The following is a 20,662-nucleotide window of genomic DNA, read 5'->3' on the forward strand; positions in this document are numbered from 1 at the left end:
AGAAATGTATATACGCACATACTGTTTTAGGATTTTCACTAATTCCCTGCTGCAAGAAAATACCGAATGAAGGACAAAGTAAATCCATCACGTTGCTGATGAACACAAAATCATACACCCCTAGAGACCTGCAGGGACGCATTTGTTTGGTCAGGTAGCAAACAGGATGCCCTCAAAATGTTGCTGGACTATCATTACCACCATCTCTGACTAGGGATGGGGGCGATATTTGATTTAGTTGATCCTACCAAATCTGCACATTCCAAAATAATACGCAAATCAAAACTTTCACAAATCTCTGAATTTTGCATTTGGAGTTCGCCAGCTAAGTAATGCGTACAGAAATGCATATAGTAGGGGAGAAATGTGCAAAGAAAGGTATATATTTGTGAAAATAATGTACACACATTCATTATATTGCATTTGCTTTGCAAAAAAATGTGCATATTGGGCAAAATTGCTAAAAAACTGTTTTTTTAATTATTCAAAAAGTGCTTAAAAAAAGAAATGTGCACTAAAAAACTCATTTTCATGAGGAATTCATTTTAATTCAAATTGCTGCAGAAATGTGGAAAACTGAATTTAAGGTCAGAAGAGTTAGGTATGGAGAAATTCAAAGTGGACCAATCCATCCATCCCTATCACTGGCCATACTGACTAGGAATGTTAGGATTTTTGCTCTAACAGCATCTGGAGGGCATCATATTGGCTACGCCTTGGGTGGCATATGGGGAATAGTCTTATGGTGAGTTAGTTAGACCAATGGTCCACGTAGCCCAGTATTTTCTGCAGTGACTGGTGGGAGCTATCCAGGGTTTTAGACAAGGGGTCATGAAACCCTTACGTGGAGATAACGGGTATTGAACCTAGTGACTTTTGCAGGCAAAGGATGTACTCTACTGCTGAGTTGCGGCTTGAGATCAAAGGGAATCATGATGCATAAATTCAACCCCATGGCTCAGCTGCATTTTCACATGCCTTCCACCATCACCACTCTTGTCTTTGGACCAGAAGGGCAGCAGAATGGTTTAGCAGGTAGTTTTGGAAAAGACGAACCATTTTTCCTATTGTTTGGATTCTGCTTCCATATTGGCATGACTTATTCGTGGATAATTATTGTGTGTATTTATTAATGTGATTTCTTTTGATGAGCCTATTCATATCTATATGACTATTTAAGTTTTGTTAGTATGTTTTGTAATTGTGAGTGGATTACACTGGTCAACAACAAATTTGTTGTCTGTGTTTTTTCTGTTGATTTAGGACAAATCTGATGAGCTGAATCCAAAAATCACATTGGTTTTGCTCAATCAGGTCAAGTTTTTGAGCTATGGCCACATGTCTTTTTTTTACATTTTTGTTCACATGTACGCTTGTGTGGAGCATTTTAGAAGACGTTGGTGGGGGTAAAATGCCATGTCAAATAATTGTTTTGATTGGAAATGATAATTTTAATGACAAGAAGTATTCAGGTCCAATAGTTCTGGGTGATTATGTCAAAAAGGGATCAGTTTGAAGTCATAAAACCTCAAAATCTTCCATAAATTGGTGTGGCAAAGCATAAAGTTGGGGGATCAAAACTAAGTTAATGGGGTAGCTGCCCCACGAAGAATTGTCAAAGGACTCTGCCGAACTGTTGGCATCCAGATTGAAGGGAAAAAACCTCCTCTCTGACAGTGCTCGCATCAGCTTCTTCCGCAACAGGCATCAAGAGTACCTTCGTTTTTTCTCGGAAGAGAAGGACTTGGTGTACTGTGCAGATATTGCACAGCTTCTGCTCAAGCTTGGAGTGCCTCAGTACAAACCCAAAGATTGGAGACTGTTCATTGACAGCAGCAAGCGATCACTGAAATGTGTTCTGCTACACAACGGCAACCAGTTTGCCTCTATACCCCTGGCTCACTCAACTACACTGAAGGAGAACTATGAAGCGCTGACGTATGTGCTGGAGAAAATTGGTTATGATCAGCATAAGTGATTTATTTGTGTTGACCTGAAGATGGTGAACTTTTTGTTGGGACAATAGTCTAGCTTCACCAAGTACCCATGTTTTCTGTGCATGTGGGATAGTAGGGACCGTGCTCAGCATTACACGAAGAAGGACTGGCCTGTGCGGGAGGAATGGGTGCCTTGCAGAGAAAGGAACGTCATCAACGACCCTCTGGTGGACAGAGACAGAATACTCTGGGAACACCGCTGCACATCAAGCTTGGCTTAATCAAGCAGTTCACCAAGGCTCTGGACAAGGATGGTGACTGCTTCACTTACTTGTGCCAGGCTTTTCCAGGATTGACCATGGAGCAGTTGAAAGCTGGCATCTTTGACGGTCCTCAGATCCGTCAGCTCATCAGAGATCCAGAGTTCGGAAACTCAATGAACGAAGTGGAACTGGAAGCGTGGAAGGCATTTGTTCTGGTAGTGAAGAACTTTCTTGGCAACAATAAAGCCAGAAACTACGCAGAACTTGTCAACAACATGCTGACTGCTTTCAGAAACCTGGGCTGCAACATGAGCATCAAGATGCACTAGCTATTTTCACATATGGACCAGTTTCCTTAGAACCTGGGTTCAAAGGGTGACGAGCAGGGGGAGAGATTCCATCAGGACACGATAGAGATGGAGACCAGGTATCAGGGTTGCTGGCACACAGTCATGATGGCTGACTACTGTTGGACTCTGAAGAGAGACCTCCCTGCCGCTGAGCATTCCAGGAGTTCCAAGAAACGGACGTTCAAGCCCTGAAGTTTGAAAAATGGTGAAGCAACATGCAATTTACGTGTACTTACTTTTATCAATGCCCACCATTCAGTATACAGTAATCAATGTTTCTATCAGGTAATCAATATATGTTGTTGGAAAACATTTTTTCTCTCTTAAAAACATATTTAGGATGATATGTGTTGACAAAAATCAGCTGATAATGCCACAAAAATGTAATCGATTTTGTCACAAAATCTGATTTTTTTTTCAAATACACAGCAGAAAAACCTGACCTGATGGAGAGAAACGGATGCCATTTCCTGATTCAGCAGTGCAAAAATACCCTAAATCAGTTGTAGAAATCTAGACAACATTCAAAAAGTAAAAAATTGTTGCCCAGTGTTATCTTGAAATGTTGCCACGGTTTATAATATGAACTCTTTTGATACCATGAGCTGGCTTGAGCATCGGATACAAAGAAACTGATGACACGGACATCATTTTACCCCACATATCTGCTGGAGGAGGGATGAAGCTCAGTTACAGAGTGCCTGGCTGTGCAAAAGGTCCCGGGTTCAAACCCAGACATCTCCAAGTCGGGCTGGGAATGTCCCCTCTCTGAAATCCTGGAGAACTACAGTCGTACCTTGGATTCTGAACACCTTGGTACTCGGATGTTTTGGCTCCTGAATGCCCCAAACCCAGAAGTGAGTGTTCTGGTTTGTGAAGATTCTTGGGAACCTGAATGTCTGATGGGGCTTCCGTGGCTTCCAATTGGCTGCAGGAGCTTCCTGCAGCCAATCAGAAGCCGCGCTTTGGTTTCCAAACATTTTGGAAGTCGAACGGACTTCCGGAACAGATTCCGTTCGACTTCCAAGGTATGGCTGTACAATACTGCGCTGGATAGACCAACAATCTGACCCCTTAGATGGCAGCTTCCAGTCTGCCAATATTTCTCCTCCATTGTTGACAGAATAATACAGACAACCCGCTTACAGATTTAGATCCTTGTACACCACTGTTGAGTTCTCAGCATATAAATGGCAATCTACATTTACTGGAAGATAAGTTTCTTTCAGTGTTATTGCTGGAAGCACTGCTGATGACTACAAAATGAAAGCTGTCTTTGTAAGTGATCTCCCCCCCCCCCCGCGCCCAAAAAAGCAGCCCAATGAGAACTCATCATTCTCAGTGGGCATGAAATACTGTGAGTGGTGGTAGTGGAAAACCAGGAAGGGAATAGGAATGGAACACAATGGAGTGTCCTGGGAAAGGGCATGTCTTATTGGAACCCTGAACATTTTGTTGATGATTGTAGCTATACTATGATTAGCTCTGTGTTTGGGGTAGCAGAGATTCAAACAAGTTAACGCATAGTTAAGTAGAACATCTGCCCCACCTTCTGCCTCAGTAATTTTCAGTGTGGCATTTGCAATGCCAGACAGAAAAACCAATGCCTATGGAGACAAAAAGCTCTTCATTTCTTTTGGATTTTTAATGCATTTCAGACAGCTCTGGTGATATTCAGCCCTGTTGTTCCGAAGCTTGACTAGCTCTATTACTGTCCCTTTTTGGGTGCTCCTTTCTCAAAATTCCTCTTTTGGGGGTCTTAAATACACAAAGGCAATCATCTCTGCCTATGCTTTCAGACTAATTAGCAAATTCAACACAAGCCAATAATTGGAACGCTAGTATTAAGCATTTCTGCAGGGGCAGTGCTTCAGAAGAAACACGGTTTGCCAGGAGCAAATGCCAAGAGGGGGAAAATGTCTTGATTCACAAACTGGACTGTGGGAAAGTTGTGCATTTTAAGAAAGTTAGTGGTGTTGACTTTATATTACTAAGAAGAGCCATAGATCTACCAAGATGTACCAAGATCTACCAAGATGAGTGGCATCCACTGGATCACTGGCTGGGGGCATAAGTCCCTATCCTCCGCTCAGCTGGAGAGACCAGGATATCTCTCCCATCCCCAACTGGCTCAGCCGAGCCCTGTAGATCTAAGGTCATATAAGGGGCATTCCAAAGGTGTGACAGGCTTGGGACCAAAAAGGGAGAAATTTAGGGTTGATCCTAAACCCCTTCAGATCTGTCCCATGACCTGACAACTCAGCATAACTTAATATTGCAAAAACAGTGCTGTAATTCAAACCTCACTCGCTGGATCATTGAAAGATTCTATCAACGGTGTCTCCGAAAACTTTTACACATCACCTGAGAAGATAGGCAAACTAATGTCAGTGTACTGGAAGAAGCAAAGATCCCCAGTGTTGAAGCAATGATTCTTCAACATCAGCTTCGTTGGACTGGTCATGTTGTGCGGATGCCTGGTGATCGTCTTCCCAAGCAACTACTCTATTGCGAACTTAAAAATGGAAAGCGTAATGCTGGTGGTCAACAAAATAGGTTCAAAGACACTCTCAAGGCAAATCTAAAAAAATGTAATATAAACACTCACTGGCCTGCGAGTGCTCCAATTGGAGAACAGCCTTTACGAAAGGCATCATGGGCTTTGAAGACACTTGAACTCAGGATGAAAGGGAGAAACGTACTAAGAGGAAGTTATGTTTGGAAAACCCTCACCGTGATCAACTCCCACCCGGAAACCTATGTCCCCATTGTAGAAGGACGTGTGGATCCAGAATTGGCCTCCACAGTCACTTATGGACTCACTTTTAAAACCTTACTTGGCTTTGAGTGATCGCCAAAGAAGTAGTAATTAAAACACTATTTTAAAGTCTTGTTTTCCTTCTGCCAGGCTCAGGCTGGCTCAATGTAGTTTGAATTTGGTATACTATATGCCAGCTTAATTCATGCTATCTTGCTATATGCTTGCTTCTTGTGTATAGGATTGCTCCCTAAACCTATTCTTTTTTTTTAACCATAGCCGTTCAGTGTGTTAACCAAGGAGTAGGAGGAACAATTAGTATCATAAATGATCTGAAACAAGCCTTGATGCCTCATGGCAGTTCCACACAGTGCTTAATGTCCACGGGAGTATCTGGAGTTAACCATTTCAGTCCAAAGCAGAGCCTCAGGGAAGGAACTGAACAAGAGAGCTTGCACAAGTAAATAGAAAACAACTTAAAATAAAATAAAAAAACCACCTTGTGAATATGGTTAATACTGAGAGAATAGGGGGTTAAAGAGACACTATTAAAAAAATATGAGTGATAAAGTTCTAGAAATGTGAGTATTTGATTCAAATAACTTGTAGGTGATTTTTTCTATGTTCCTATGTAACAGATGCTGGTTATCATTTATGTTAAATTTATTTCTCAAAGAGAAGCAGCATCTCTACTTTCCTTCTGGAAAGAAAACTTCCCCCGCACAGTAGGCATGTTATACAAGAGTAGGAAAACATCTGAATGTGTATAATGTCGGCAGGCATGATAATCACTGCACAGACCTGGAGCATCAAAAATTGAATTTAGACAGTTTATATGTTCAGCAGGATCAATTGGTAGTGGTTTTCCTGGGGCAATACCAATTGAGGCTAATGTGTGGGGTGGGTGGGTGGTGACAACACACATTTTGAATGCCCTTTAAAATATAATCATCATCATCATCATCATCATCCCTGCAGACAGAAAACAAGCACAACAAGAGAAAGCTTCAACCTAGTCCTGTGAGCTGCTCTCAGGGAGCCAGAGTTTGACTTACTTTGCCATGTGAGATGCACTAAACAGTTGTGCTTGTCATGAATGGTATTTCTGTTCCCACAATGCTTATCTGTTGCCTTTTGCATTGCTCCTAATTCCACCATGTCTACCAACTAGGGCTGCCTGTTTTTGAAATTGCCAATCCCAGAAATCAGGATTAACTGTACCCAGCAGAGAGGGAAACGCTTGGTTAAATCTCTTGCCCAGATGTTGTTGTCAACACATCCTTCACCCTAAGGTCCAAGGGCAGGTTACAACATTAAAAAAACTTGCTACAAATATTAACCTCAAGTGCCAAAAGCCAGAGTAAAGAGGTGTAATAATAATAATAATAATAATAATAATAATAATAATAATAATAATAATAATTTATTGATACCCCACCTATCTGGCTGGGTTTCCCCAGTCACTCTGGGTGGCTCCCAACAGAATATTAAAAACACGATAAAACATCAAACACTAAAAACTTCCCTAAACAGGGCTGCCTTCAGATGTCTTCTAAAAGTAGATAGTTGTTTATTTCCTTGACATCTGATGGGAGGGCAATCCACAGGGTGGGTGCTACTACCAAGAAGGCCCTCTGTCTGGTCCCCTGTAAACCTCACTTCTCGCAGTGAGGGAACCGCCAGAAGGCTCTCAGCATTGGACCTCAGTGTCTGGGCTGAAGATGGAGGTGGAGACGCTCCTTCAGGTATATTGGGCCGAGGACAAGGTGCATCCAGCCTTCTTGAGAAGCTGTATAATGAAGGTGCTAGATGCACCTCTATGGTGACGCAGTTCCACAGCTTAAAGACTACCACAAAAAATGCCCTCTCCAAGGCCACCAGCACTCCAAGCTTCTGAGGGTGGTGGAGCTACCAAGAGAGTATATCTACTCCTTATAATCAGCTAATGAAAATACTGAGCAAGACATACATTTGCCAACATCATACCATTGCTTTTCAGCCACACACGTACCTGTAAATCTGTGCAACATCCTTCGCTTGGATTTCTTTCAGAATCTCCTGGCTGAGGTGAGGATCACTTGGTTTTGGAGGTGGTGGTGGGGAAGGAGGGCACCGTACGTGTCCATAGTAGCCAATCAAAACCCCCAAAATAAATAGACTCAAAGCAGTGCAAAATAGCTTACATATCCAGCAAAAGCTGTAGCGGTTGCTCTTTGGTGGAGGCCTTGTATAATGGGAGACGTAATCCGGATCTTCCTGAAGTCTCTGGAACCTCCCTTTGGGAGATGCTGATGGCTGGATGGGCTCCAGGTCCAGGTCCGTGTTTTGAGTAATTCCTACTTGTTGATGGACTGTCCCATCCAGCCGGAAATGGTCAAAGCCAGGCTCCTCCAGTTCTTTCTCCATATCCCATTCCAGCTCCAGGGAAGTGGCTTGGAGGTCATCACTATCTAGATATTGTGCCCTCTGGTCTGCGCCGACTTTGTGGTATGCCATCTTTTTACCTGTGGGTTAAAAGGATAAAGTCAACCCAAAGGCAATGAATTGTTTTAAACAGAGTTCTAGGTTGTTCTTTAATGCATTGATCAGATGCAGATTCATAAATATCGAGTGATTTGTAGTGATCTGGTATTCTAGCCTCTTTTATAAGTAGCTTTCATATTTTTAAAAAATCTCCAAACTGTGTAACTTTATTTATTTGGAATTCCCTACCCCCCCTTTCCATTATATCTCTGCTGCCCTTTTTGTTGCTTATTTGTTCCTTTTTCAGCAAACTTTTAAGTGGAGAGTCCAGTCTGTATTGTTCATTTATTAATCAGGATTTGTATGCTGCTTAGGGGGTAACCCAAACCCAGGACTGAGTGGAATTCAGAAAAGGTGGATCTCTGGCTGAGGTCTGCAAAAGGAGAGCAGAGGAAGCGAAGACCCCATTTAAAAATGTGCAGCGTTGGGACTTCTCTTATCTTGGGGTTGCTAAGATGCCAATCAGCTCCCGGCTGCCAGGTATGCTTGCCAATCAGGTCAAGGCCACTGGCATTTGAAACGCTATTTAAAATTCCTCCTTAGTTTGAAAATACTATCGGTGAACCATCCAGAAGGGAATCCCTTTTTATGCCTGGCTTTCTCCTGTTGGGGAATCAGTGAAATTATGAATCTGAGAGCTCACCCACACTTCTGCTCACCCCATGCCTAGAAAAGGTTAGTAGCCCAAGCGGTTTTCTGCTGGCCCCATGCTTTCCAGACATGAGTCCAAATGGTTTTGCCTTCCCCCCTCTGCTTTCTCCTGAAAAATCCACTCTTTAGTGCTAAATTAGAGTAAACGTCGATCCAGGGAAAACCCAATTGGTTTTCTGTGTGGGTTTTCCTGGGTGAAAGCAGTAGCGCAAATGGAAGTGAAGATGAGCCCTGACTGAGGTCTCAGCGTCTTGTCGTGCTCCTTCCCATTGTATCTGGTCCCCTCCAAAGGTTTTTGGACTCTGACTCCCATCAGCCCTGGCAGGCATGACCAAAGATGCAAGTTGTTGCTTATAGTGCTTCTCAGCAAAAAGAATGATTCAGGGAGGATAAAAAAGCATTATACCAGTCATCTACCCAAGTAAGGAAGTGCTGGCTTATGTTGAAACTTCCAGGGTGACATTTTGTTCTCTTTAATTGGCCAACAAAAGCCTTCCATCTGGACAGAATGCTCTATTCGTTACCTGTATATAAATGCGCAGTTCTTGAATGTCTCGTTAATTTACTTGGAATTTGTCCTGCTGATCTGATTTAATCTCCTCCAGTTACTTGTTGGGTTCCCCCCCTCCTTCGTCTCTCTCCCATTTTAAATGAATCAAAGTCACTGCCTGGTTGGTATTCTTAGCAAAATGGTTTCCTTAATGGCAGAGTATGACAGTGGCAGTTCCAGGCATATTTCTATCTCAACACGCGCACCCTCAAAGTAGAACTCTGACCTCTAATCTAAACATTCAAAGTCAATTCCCTACAAATCATTTTCTAAACTGACTGCAGGGACGAGACATCGTTTTCATTCATACTTTGACAATAGACATTCCATCACATAAGCAGCGGCAATTTAACGCTTTTCAAACAGCAGACAGACCCATCAATTAGAATGAAATGCAGATACAGATATTAACTCCTCAATGTGATGGGTATCTGACTGACACCCGCATCGCGGCCTCCTCCCACTCCTTGTTACACATTAATAAATTTTCTTTATCTAAGATCCATCTTCCAGATAGCGTTTTCTGGGTCACATATTGGATGAACCTACTTATATGCGGCAGCACAGAGAGAGAGTTGAGCAATCGTATTTGAAAAGGGGAGAAAGGAGATTACAAAATACTCCAAAATGCAGATACAGCCCCACTGTATGTTAACATAAGAGAGGGAGGGAGAGAGAGAGAGAGAGAGAGAGAGAGAGCACCCTATCTAGATCTACACTGCTCCTAATTTGCAAATCCTATTTCCTTACAAAGGATTAGCCATTTGGAGGTCCTCGCCCACTGACAGTGCCCCAAATGACATTGCTAATAGACTTGCCACCAGCACATAATAATGCTTCAATGATAAAATGTTTTGTAAACCCAGCACACACTCTTCAGTCACTCTCCTGTCCAGTTGCTGTTGCTCATAAAGTGGTTCTATCAACATCACAAACATCTGGGCTCTACCAGTAATAGGAGACATATGCCAGAAAAAAAATCACCTAATGTTAATATAATTGCCATCACTCTAGAGTCTAGCAGTGAACAGGTCACTGAATCAGAGGCAGAGGTGGTAAACCAGGTTTGGCTTTAAGCAGGATAGTGGTGATCAAGGACTCACTGAATCCAAGGCCAGCAAGCAGGAAGCGGTTGAACTGGATCCTACAGTGCCAGGGCCTATACTGCTTGGTACTACATTAACCTCACAGTTCGATTACTACAATGTACTCTGTGTTGGGCTACCCTTGAATTTGGTCCGGAGGTTGCAGCTGGTGCAGAACGTGGCAGCTAGGTTGCTTGTGGGGCCAAACTTCTGCCAGCATAAAACACCTTCCTTGTCGAAGTTGCACTGGCTGCCAAACTGCTACCCAGTCAAATTCAATGTGATGGTACTAAGACCCTATACAAGGTTCTTGAGCGGTGGTTGTGGACCATATCCAGACACTCCTGGAGGAAACTGATTTTCTAGATCCATCTCCATTGGAGTTTAGGCCCAGTTTTGGCACAGAAACTGCTCTGGTTGAGAGAGAAATGGGGAAAATTTGTCTCTGTTAATTCCCCTCAACCTCTCATTGACTTTCAATAAACATTGACCATAGTATCCTCCTGGAGCACCTATCCAAGTTGAGCGTGGGTGGCACCACTTTGCAGTGGTTCCAGACCTACTTGGATGGTTGTTTCTAAAGGATGATGTTCGGGGCATGCTCTTCAGCCCTGTGGAGCCTTCAATGTGGGGTTCTTGAAGGCTTGATTTTATCCCACATGCTGTTTAACATCTACATGAAACTGCAGAGTGGGGTCATCCAGAGTTTCGGAGTATGTTGTCAGCAACATGCTGATGACACACAGCTCTAGTTTTCCTTTACGTCTGCAGGTGAGACAGTGTATATACTGAACTGATGTCAGTGGCGTAGCGTGGGTTGTCAGCACCCGGGGCAAGGCAAGTAATTTGCGCCTCCCCCCCCCGCTGCACTGTCCCTCCCCCAGATAGTCCCTCGCTCTTTCTCCGCACCGCACCGCACACCTGGCACCCTCCCCTCCACAGTGGGCGGCGACCCAGCGGCTCGGATTGGATTCGCACAGCCAGCACTGCAGTGAGAGTGAGTGAGCCAGGTAGGGGCAGAGAGCTGCGAGTGTGAGCGCCCCCCCCCAGATGTTGCGCCCGGTGCGGCCGGCCCCCCCTGCACCCCCCACGCTACGCCACTGACTGATGTCTTGTCTTAGTAATGGACTGAACGAAAGCCAACAAACTGAAGCTCAATCCAGATAAGACTGTGGATGGTTCCCTTGACCGGATGGATGGGAGGTTGCCTGTTCTTGATGGGGTTACACTTCCTCTGAAGGAGCAGGTACACAGTTTGGGGGGTGCTTCTGGACCCTTTGCTGTCACTTGAGGCTCCGTGACCTATCTGAACAGGGATAACCTAACTTCTGTCATCTATGCTATGGTAACCCATAGGTTAGATTACTGCAATGGGGCTGCCTCTGATGGTGGTTCAGAAACTTCAGCGGCTAGGTTGCTCACCGGGGCAAGACACTGATCCTGGTCCAACCGCACTGGCTGCCAAATGGTTTCTGGGCTGAATTCAAAGTGCTGGTTTTGATCTATAAAGCCTGAAATGTCTCAGGACCACAATAACTAAAGCCCGCCTCTCCCCATATGAACTGACCTGGTTTATATTCCTATAGTAAACATATTCTTATAGTAGAATCTCCAAACCATACAAGAATGTCCTAGTTAAGAGGAACCAATAGTTTTCAGGTGCTTTATAAATAATTTATGTAGAGTTTATGTGGATTAAAGAGAGCACTGGAAACATCAATTTGCAACAAGCTTCCATTTGTGCTATATATTTAAAGCAGTATCATAATAATTTAAGCGGCCGTGGTTTCCCCCAAAGAATATTGGGAACTGTAGTTGCTTAAGGGTGCTTAAAGTTGCATGAGACACTTATTTTCCTTGCATAACTAGAATTACCAGAGTTCCCTTTTACAGGGAATTCAGCGACAATCTGGGATAGCTCAGCCGATAGAGCATGAGACTCTTAATGCAATGGTCATGGGTTCAAGCCCCATGTTGGGCAAAAGATTCCTGCATGGGGGGGGTGGACTAGATGACCCCCCCATGCAATTCTATGATTCTATTGTTAAATCACTCTATGAACTGTAGCTCTTTGAAAGGGAATCAGGGTCAACTCCCAGCACCTTTGACACGTTGTCACGGTCCGGTTTATGGGTGATCGAAGTCCTGGCTGGGGACATTGGGACCGGAGACAAGATGGCGGGGTGGGAGCAGGAACGGGAGTCCAGAAGCCAGGAGTCAGGAAGTCAAGAGTCTGAGGGTCAGAGAGCCGGGAGTCATGAAGTCAAGGGTCTGAAGATCAAGAAGTGAGGAGTCACGAAGTCAAGGGTCAAGGAGCAAGAAGTCACAAAGTCAAGGGTCCGAGGATCAAGGAGCCAAACGCAACAAGGCTGGAAACGTGTTCCTGTGGCAAAAAGCCAAAGGGAAATGCTGACCTTATATCCCTTCCCGGCTCTTGACACCAGGTGCTGTGAATTACCAATTGGCCTCACCTGTGCGGCCGTGCCTTGCCTCTTCAGAACAAACTTAGGAAGGCCCCAGTCCTGCAAAGTCCTACTGGTCACAGGGCCTGGCTCCTGCACGCACTCCTGACACACATGACAGTTCCCAGAATTCTTTGGGGGAAACCAAGACTGTTTAAAGTGGTATGATGCTATTTTAAATGTGTAGTGCAGAAGGAGTCTAACTCTGAGCCAGAGAGTAGTATCACGGTTACGTGAAATAGCACCCCGCCCATGATGTGTTTTCTATCCAGTCAGCTGCAAAGCACAGAAGTCCTTGATCACCCAGATGCCAATATTTGTGTGGATTGCCTCCACTTAAAACAGCAGTAAGGAATGGGTATTCCTCAAGCTGTTGTTTACTGACAAGTCGGATTATCTCTGACCATTGACCATGCTGGCTGAATCTGATGGGACGGCGAGATCCAATGAGGGCTGCAGGTTATGTGCCTCTATTTCAAAAAGTCATAACATGACACCACACCACATGGAATCGATAGACAGCCCTCAGAAACAATGTTTTGTGTACATGCTACAGCAAAAGCAAAGCCAAACATGGAAGGCTCTAAAATGCTTATTTTTATGGCACTGGAAGTAAGAAGTCAGCATTCCCGCACAGCTGCCTTCATCCTAGTCTGCATATAAAACAGAACGCAGCGGCAGCATGTCAAATCAAATGGTTGTAAGTGCTGACTCTTAGCAAAACAAAACCCAAAAAAATAAAACAACACACGGAAAAAAACCAAAAACACAGAAGCCAACATATATCGGCAGCGTCCAACCACTCTGCATTTACAACAGTTTTAAAGGAATATTTTGGTCAGGAGGATGCATGCTAATCAAGAATGCTTAAGTATCTGTCCACGTAAGCATATCATAAAAATGGTATAAAATTGCATTTAATGGCTGCTCCTCTGAATAAGCAATAACCATTTTTCTATGTTGCATATCGCAGCTATTTCCCACTGAAAGGGAGTACTCAGAGGAGGGCTTTTTCCTCCTTTAATTGGAAAGGGTTCTCTAAATAAGATCAAGATTTCCTAAGGAGCGTTCATTTTCTCACGGGAAATTCATGCACTAACAAAAACGCTTTCAGGAGAGCTTCACAATTGTGTAGCTGGAGGAGGTATAGAATAGGACCTGCAATAGGCAGACTGAGATAGTAGGATGAAAGGGCAGTGGGTTTTTTCCAGTGAGTTAATTCATGATTACAACATTTCCCCCCACCAAAGAAACACCAGTGTGTTTGTAATATTCTGTTGGGAGCCACCCAGTGTGGCCCAGCCAGATGGGTGGTGGTGGTTGTTAACAAACTACAGTTCCCAAGATGCTTTGGGGGAAGCCATTGTCAGCATCGCCCTTGAGCCAGTGCCACCAACTGGACTCATCCACTTCAGCCCGACTGGGCTAGGCGAGCTGGGTAGCACTTCCAGAAGACCACCATCCTCACAGGAACAGGTCTAAGTGCTGTGGACTCACAACTCAGAGCTGTGAGCACCGCAAATCACTCCACCAAGAAGACAGTCGTTGTACAGCAGAGTACAGCAGAGCATAAATCACTCGGACGACAGCGCTGAAGAATATCTTCTTTTATTCACTAACAGCTACTGTACTATACAAACTATATACAAATGGAGATGCTAGAGTGCACTGAGCACTACAGCTGCTTTCTGCAGCGACCTTATCTACACAGAGATAACACTCAGTCTTTCCGACACACTGACTGGCTGACTAACTGACCGACTCTCTCACTGACTCTTTGATGTGGTGCTGGAGCAGAATATGTAGAGGGCAGAACACGCCTCCTCCTCTCTGCAGAATCAGCAGACTGCTCAGGAGATTCTTAGATATGGGAGGGGTGAAATCTCCTCAGCCATGACTGTTCAGGTCATTTAATAATGCTTTAAATGTAAAGTACGAATGTGACCTTTGACTATGGACCTTTGCCATTCCACCTCAGGCAGTGAAATGGCTTGGCTTGGTCCTGCGTGGGAATTTGCAAAGCCTCTCTGAGAAATGTCATTATTTGTGCATCTTTACTAGTCACCTCATAAAACTGAATTCTCTAGGTGAAATGCAGCATTAAACAGACACGCCAAAATACGATCAGCTCAACCCCAAAATCCAAGCCAGAGTGAGAAAGTAATACAAATTGTATTATTTATAAAAAAAGTATTTCCACGCCACCACATCGCTAAATATCAAGCTGGCCGTGTAAGCAAACATACCGTACAACACGTACGAAGACTGAAATCACCTCACAAGGGCGAAAAACCAGCTAGCATTGGCATGCTTTGTACAGTTCTGGTCACCTCACATCAAAAGGAATATTCTAGAACTGGAAAAGGTTCAGCCCAAATTATCAAGGGAATGTTGTGACTCCCCCCTCCCCCATGAAGAAAGGTCTTTTTAATTTAGATAAAAGCTAAGAGGTGACACGATATAAGTCTATAAAATTATTCATAGCATGGAGAATGTGGGTAGAGAAAAGTTTCAATCTCTTTCATGTAACAGCTAAATGTTGGAAGATTCGCGACAGATAAAAGAGAGCGCTTCTTCATGAAGTGTGTAGCTAAACTGTGGAACTCTCTCCCACTGGAAGATGTGATGGCCACCAACTTGGAAGGCTTTAAGTTGGACAAATTCATGGAGAGCAAAGGTATCAATGGCTACTAGTGATCGATTCCCACCCATGGGAGGAAGGACAGAGATGCTCCAATCATGTGATCTAAACACATGGATATACCATAGGCTATTTTAAATTTGGGGGATTTGCAAAAGCTGAGGTTGTGCAAGGGAGACAAAGTACTACTTGTGATGTTCCCCCACCCTCCCAAAAAACTACAGAATGCATTAAAAATGTATCTAAATTTTAACTGCAATCGACAAGATTTATGTTTTCTTAATTTTGAAGCCATTGTGTGCAGGTAGTAATCATTTTCTTTATTTCGTGAAGCACATAGAATCATAGAATCATAGAATCATAGAGTTGGAAGAGACCACAAGGGCCATCGAGTCCAACCCCCTGCCAAGCAGGAAACACCATCAGAGCACTCCTGACATATGGTTGTCAAGCCTCTGCTTAAAGACCTCCAAAGAGGGAGACTCCACCACACTCCTTGGCAGCAAATTCCACTGTCGAACAGCTCTTACTGTCAGGAAGTTCTTCCTAATGTTTAGGTGGAATCTTCTTTCTTGTAGTTTGCATCCATTGCTCCGTGTCCGCTTCTCTGGAGCAGCAGAAAACAACCTTTCTCCCTCCTCTATGTGACATCCTTTTATATATTTGAACATGGCTATCATATCCCCCCTTAACCTCCTCTTCTCCAGGCTAAACATGCCCAGCTCCCTTAGCCGTTCCTCATAAGGCATCGTTTCCAGGCCTTTGACCATTTTGGTTGCCCTCCTCTGGACACGTTCCAGTTTGTCAGTGTCCTTCTTGAACTGTGGTGCCCAGAACTGGACACAGTACTCCAGGTGAGGTCTGACCAGAGCAGAATACAGTGGCACTATAACTTCCCTTGATCTAGATGCTATACTCCTATTGATGCAGCCCAGAATTGCATTGGCTTTTTTAGCTGCCGCGTCACACTGTTGGCTCATGTCAAGTTTTTGGTCAACCAAGACTCCTAGATCCTTTTCACATGTACTGCTCTCAAGCCAGGTGTCACCCATCTTGTATTTGTGCCTCTCATTTTTTTTGCCCAAGTGCAATACTTTACATTTCTCCCTGTTAAAATTCATCTTGTTTGTTTTGGCCCAGTTCTCTAATCTGTCAAGGTCGTTTTGAAGTGTGATCCTGTCCTCTGGGGTGTTAGCCACCCCTCCCAGTTTGGTGTCATCTGCAAATTTGATCAGGATGCCCTTGAGTCCATCATCCAAGTCGTTGATAAAGATGTTGAATAAGACCGGGCCCAAGACAGAACCCTGTGGCACCCCACTAGTCACTCTTCTCCAGGATGAAGAGGAACCATTGATGAGCACACTTTGGGTCCGGTCAGTCAGCCAGTTACAAATCCACTGAGTGGTAGCATAGTCAAGACCGCATTTTACCAGCTTCTTTACAAGAATATCATGGGGCACCTTGTCAAATGCCTTGCTGAAATCAAGGTAGGCTACATCCACTGCGTTCCCTTCATCTACCAGGCTTGTAATTCTGTCAAAAAATGAGATCAGGTTAGTCTGACATGACTTATTTTTCAGAAATCCATGCTGACTATTGGTGATCACAGCATTCCTTTCTAGGTGCTCACAGATTGTTTGCTTGATGATCTGCTCCAGAATCTTCCCTGGTATTGATGTCAGACTGACTGGGCGGTAATTATTTGGGTCCTCTCTTTTCCCCTTTTTGAAAATAGGGACAACATTTGCCCTCCTCCAGTCTGCTGGGACTTCGCCTGTTCTCCAGGAATTCTCAAAGATGATTGCCAGTGGTTCTGAGATCACATCTGCCAGTTCTTTTAATACTCTTGGATGCAGTTCATCTGGCCCTGGAGACTTGAATACATCTAAACTAGCCAAGTATTCTTGTACTATCTCCTTAGTTATTCTGGGCTGTGTTTTCTCTGCTGAATCATTTGCTCCAAATTCTTCAGGTCGGGCATTGTTTTCTTTATCGGAGAAGACTGAGGCAAAGAAGGCATTGAGGAGTTCAGCCCTTTCTGTGTCCCCTGTTTGCATTTCACCATCTTCTCCTCTGAGTGACCCCACTGTTTCTTTGTTCTTCCTTTTGCTACGAACATACCCATAAAAGCCTTTTTTGTTGCTTTTAACCTCTCTAGCAAGCCTGAGTTCATTCTGTGCTTTAGCTTTTCTGACTTTGTGTCTACACGTGCTGGCTATTTGTTTGAATTCCTCTTTGGTGGTTTCCCCCCTTTTCCATTTTTTGTACACATCCTTTTTTAATCTTAACTCAGTTAAAAGTTCTTTAGATAGCCACCCTGGCTTCTTTAGGCACCTTCCATGTTTCCGTCTCATTGGTATTGCCTGCAGTTGTGCTTTTACTATCTCCCTCTTAACAAACTCCCAGCCATCATGAACTCCCTTTCCTTTTAGTATTACTGTCCATGGGATCTCACCCAGCACTTCCCTAAGTTTTATGAAGTCGGCTTTCTTAAAGTCAAGAAATTGAGTCCTAGTATGCTTGGCTGCTCCTTTCCGTTGTATAGTAAACTTCAGAAGAGCATGATCACTTGCGCCTAATGATCCTTCCACTTCTACCCCATTAACCAGGTCATCGACATTGGTTAGGACCAGATCTAAAATGGCTGTTCCTCTTGTTGCTTCTCCCACTTTCTGGACAATGAAGTTGTCTGCAAGGCCAGTGAGGAATCTGTTTGACCTTATGCTCTTGGCTGAGTTTGACATCCAACAAATATCCGGGTAATTGAAGTCCCCTATTACTACTATCTCCCTTCCTTTTGCATGCTTGGCCATCTGTTCTAGGAAGGCATCATCTATGTCCTCCGTTTGGCTTGGGGATCTATAGTAAACTCCCACAATGAGGTCACTGTTACTCTTCTCTCCCTTAATTTTGACCCAAATGCTCTCACTTTGGCTTTGAGGTTCTAAATCTTGGATCTCTTCACAGGTATACACATCCCTGACATATAACACCACTCCTCCTCCTTTCTTGTCTGGTCTGTTTCTCTGAAATAGATTGTATCCCTCCATTTTTACATTCCAATCGTGGGACTTATCCCACCAGGTTTCAGTGATGCCTATTATGTCATATTTAGTTTGCTGTACCAAGAGCTCAAGCTCATCTTGTTTATTTCCCATGCTTTGTGCATTAGTGTACAGACATTGAAGTCCATTAGTCATTCCCCCGTGTCTCTTATTTAAGGATTTTTTCCTCCCACCGCTAGGTCTGCTTGCTGTTTGCTCCATTTGGTCTATGACATTTGGATGATCATCTTCATCAATTGATAGACTCCTACCTTCAGGAGCACTGTCTCCCTCCCCCACATTAGTCAGTTTAAAGCCCTCCTGATGAGGTTTCTGAGTTTTTTGGCAAAAACATTCCTCTCAACCGTTGTTGGGATGCATGGTATGCATGGTACCCGCACAGGTATGCATGGTACCCGCACATGACTAACGCAAGCCGCACTTGCGCCCCATTATACAATATATTTCTCAGTGAATACTGGTGTGTGACAGCTGAAGTAGGTGCAGCAGGTTGCTATGACAAAGTGTGTTCTCCCTCATGGAGAGCACAGGTTGCGGGCGGGGCTGACAAGACACCTCACTGTTACTAGGCAAATGGTTTGGCCATCCTGTAAGCAGGGGCGGGCTGTTACTGGGGAAATTTAGATGTTGCCAATTAATGATTGACAGCCCTATTTGTTAAATACAAGGCACGCAGCAACGGACGTCCTCTTTCACTGCATGCTTCGGATCACCTGCCCTCCCTTCCCTAATGTTAGGCTGTTTGCGTGACCTTGCTATTGCCTGTCATGGGGTCGTCTGCTTTGGGGCAGGGGCCCGGTAGGAGTTTTGCCATTTGGCTGATTAGAGTGTGCCACTTGGTTTTCGCCTACCACGTAGCAAATCGTCACAACTTGTAAGGTTTGCGGTTAGGCATTGGTCTGGAATTGGTTGCTGGGGGGTATGGATTCGGCTGTGCCTGCCCCCCAAAATGCTGCTGCTGCTGAAGGGTTTTACCGTTAAAGGAACCCAGGGGCTCCCCATGCTTTTGTCCGAAACCCCCTGGCAAGGGGCTAGGGCCACGCAAGCCCCTGGGAGCATGCTGGGGAGAGGTGAGGCATGGTTCCCAGTCCCGTCTCTCTCCCCAGGTGACTTACCCTTCCTGACTTTGCGGGGGGTGCGAATGTCAGAGCTGTCCCCGTGCGGGGGCAGTTAGTGCTACCAATGCCTAAGCAACCACTCACATTGCTGTATTTGAATAAAGTTGTTGCCAAAATTATGCCAAAAACCTTAAACAAAAATTAAGTGTCAATTGTGTTTTTCTTGGGGGGGGGGTGTCTTGGGGACCTCGACGCGCAACTGCTGTGGGTGGAAACTAAGGCAAGTATATTTATTTTCACAACATATGTGCATACACAAGCATACACCCTAAATGCATAGCCCCCATTAGGATGCGTATGAAGAGTTTGGCATCTTGCGAAATGCTCACTTTTGGCAGATGTTACACCCGTGGAAGTAGACAAATTGTATTTAAGTGAATCTGTATTGACAATTATAGAAACTTGGTTGTTTGAAGTGGCTTTCTCATGGCCGTATTGATTTTCCGGTGAAGTGTGTTCTTCCTTCTATCCATGCTTCCTTCTCAGGTTTTCAGTTCAAACCCCTCAGGTTCAGTCTATTCTTGTGCTTTCTTTTCTTAATCTGACCTGGGAAGAAAACCTTGTACAGGGTCTAGGGGACAAAGAAGATGTGCGCTGTTGATAGGAAGGGGAAGAGTCTGGACAAGTTGTGGGCTGAGGTCCAGAATGTCAAAGGTGACACAGAATTTCAGATATTTGTCTCCAGTTTCCTATTATTATTTACTAGCAGCCTCATAACCCGGCGTTACTGAGGAATTCAAAGAAACCAAAAAACTCAGGGCAGTTTTGAAAGCTCCAGTCAGCCATCTTAATTGAAAATGGTGTCTGACTGTATGCTGACATAGACAAAAACTGCTTGTTATGCAACGGCTGGTTAAAATCAGTGAAGTCCTTGAAGGTTTTAGTCCACCATCTTGATTCTAAAGAGAATCAAACTGTATGCAAAGATAGAATGGAAAAGAAAATCCATGCTCCTTGATAAAGCTCTGAAATCTCAATTCAAAATGGCATTCAACAACAACAGCAACAAAACCTTCTCTTTTATTTCATGCTCTCTCTAGGGAAGCTCGCCTGGTGTCTTCATTACATATCTTTAGGCGCCAGGCAAAAATGTTTCTCTGTAACCAGGCCTTTGGTTGATTGAACAAGCTACGACCTTTTAAATGTGTTCGTGGGTGGTGGTGGGCTTTATTGTTTTGTTTTATTATGTATTTTGTATTTTTATGTTGTGAACCGCCCTGCGATCTTCGGATGAAGGACAGTATACAAATTTAATAAAT

At 44.1% G+C, this 20,662-nt stretch overlaps 1 protein-coding gene across 8 annotated transcripts in view; it reads right to left on the reverse strand.

Annotated features, from left to right (window-relative positions):
* The window catches only part of NAALADL2 (N-acetylated alpha-linked acidic dipeptidase like 2), an 803,264-nt gene that overhangs the window by 405,182 nt on the left and 377,420 nt on the right, over window positions 1–20,662 (reverse strand). For all 8 annotated transcript variants that reach the window (XM_083442084.1, XM_083442080.1, XM_083442081.1 and 5 more), the window contains one exon: window positions 7,320–7,812. In XM_083442084.1, coding sequence (XP_083298210.1) covers window positions 7,320–7,804 — 485 coding nt within the window. In that variant the 5' untranslated portion in view covers window positions 7,805–7,812. The remainder of the gene's footprint in view (window positions 1–7,319; window positions 7,813–20,662) is intronic.

Source organism: Podarcis tiliguerta, assembly GCF_965153285.1.
Source record: "Podarcis tiliguerta genome assembly, chromosome: 5".
Taxonomy (NCBI): Eukaryota; Metazoa; Chordata; class Lepidosauria; order Squamata; family Lacertidae; genus Podarcis; species Podarcis tiliguerta.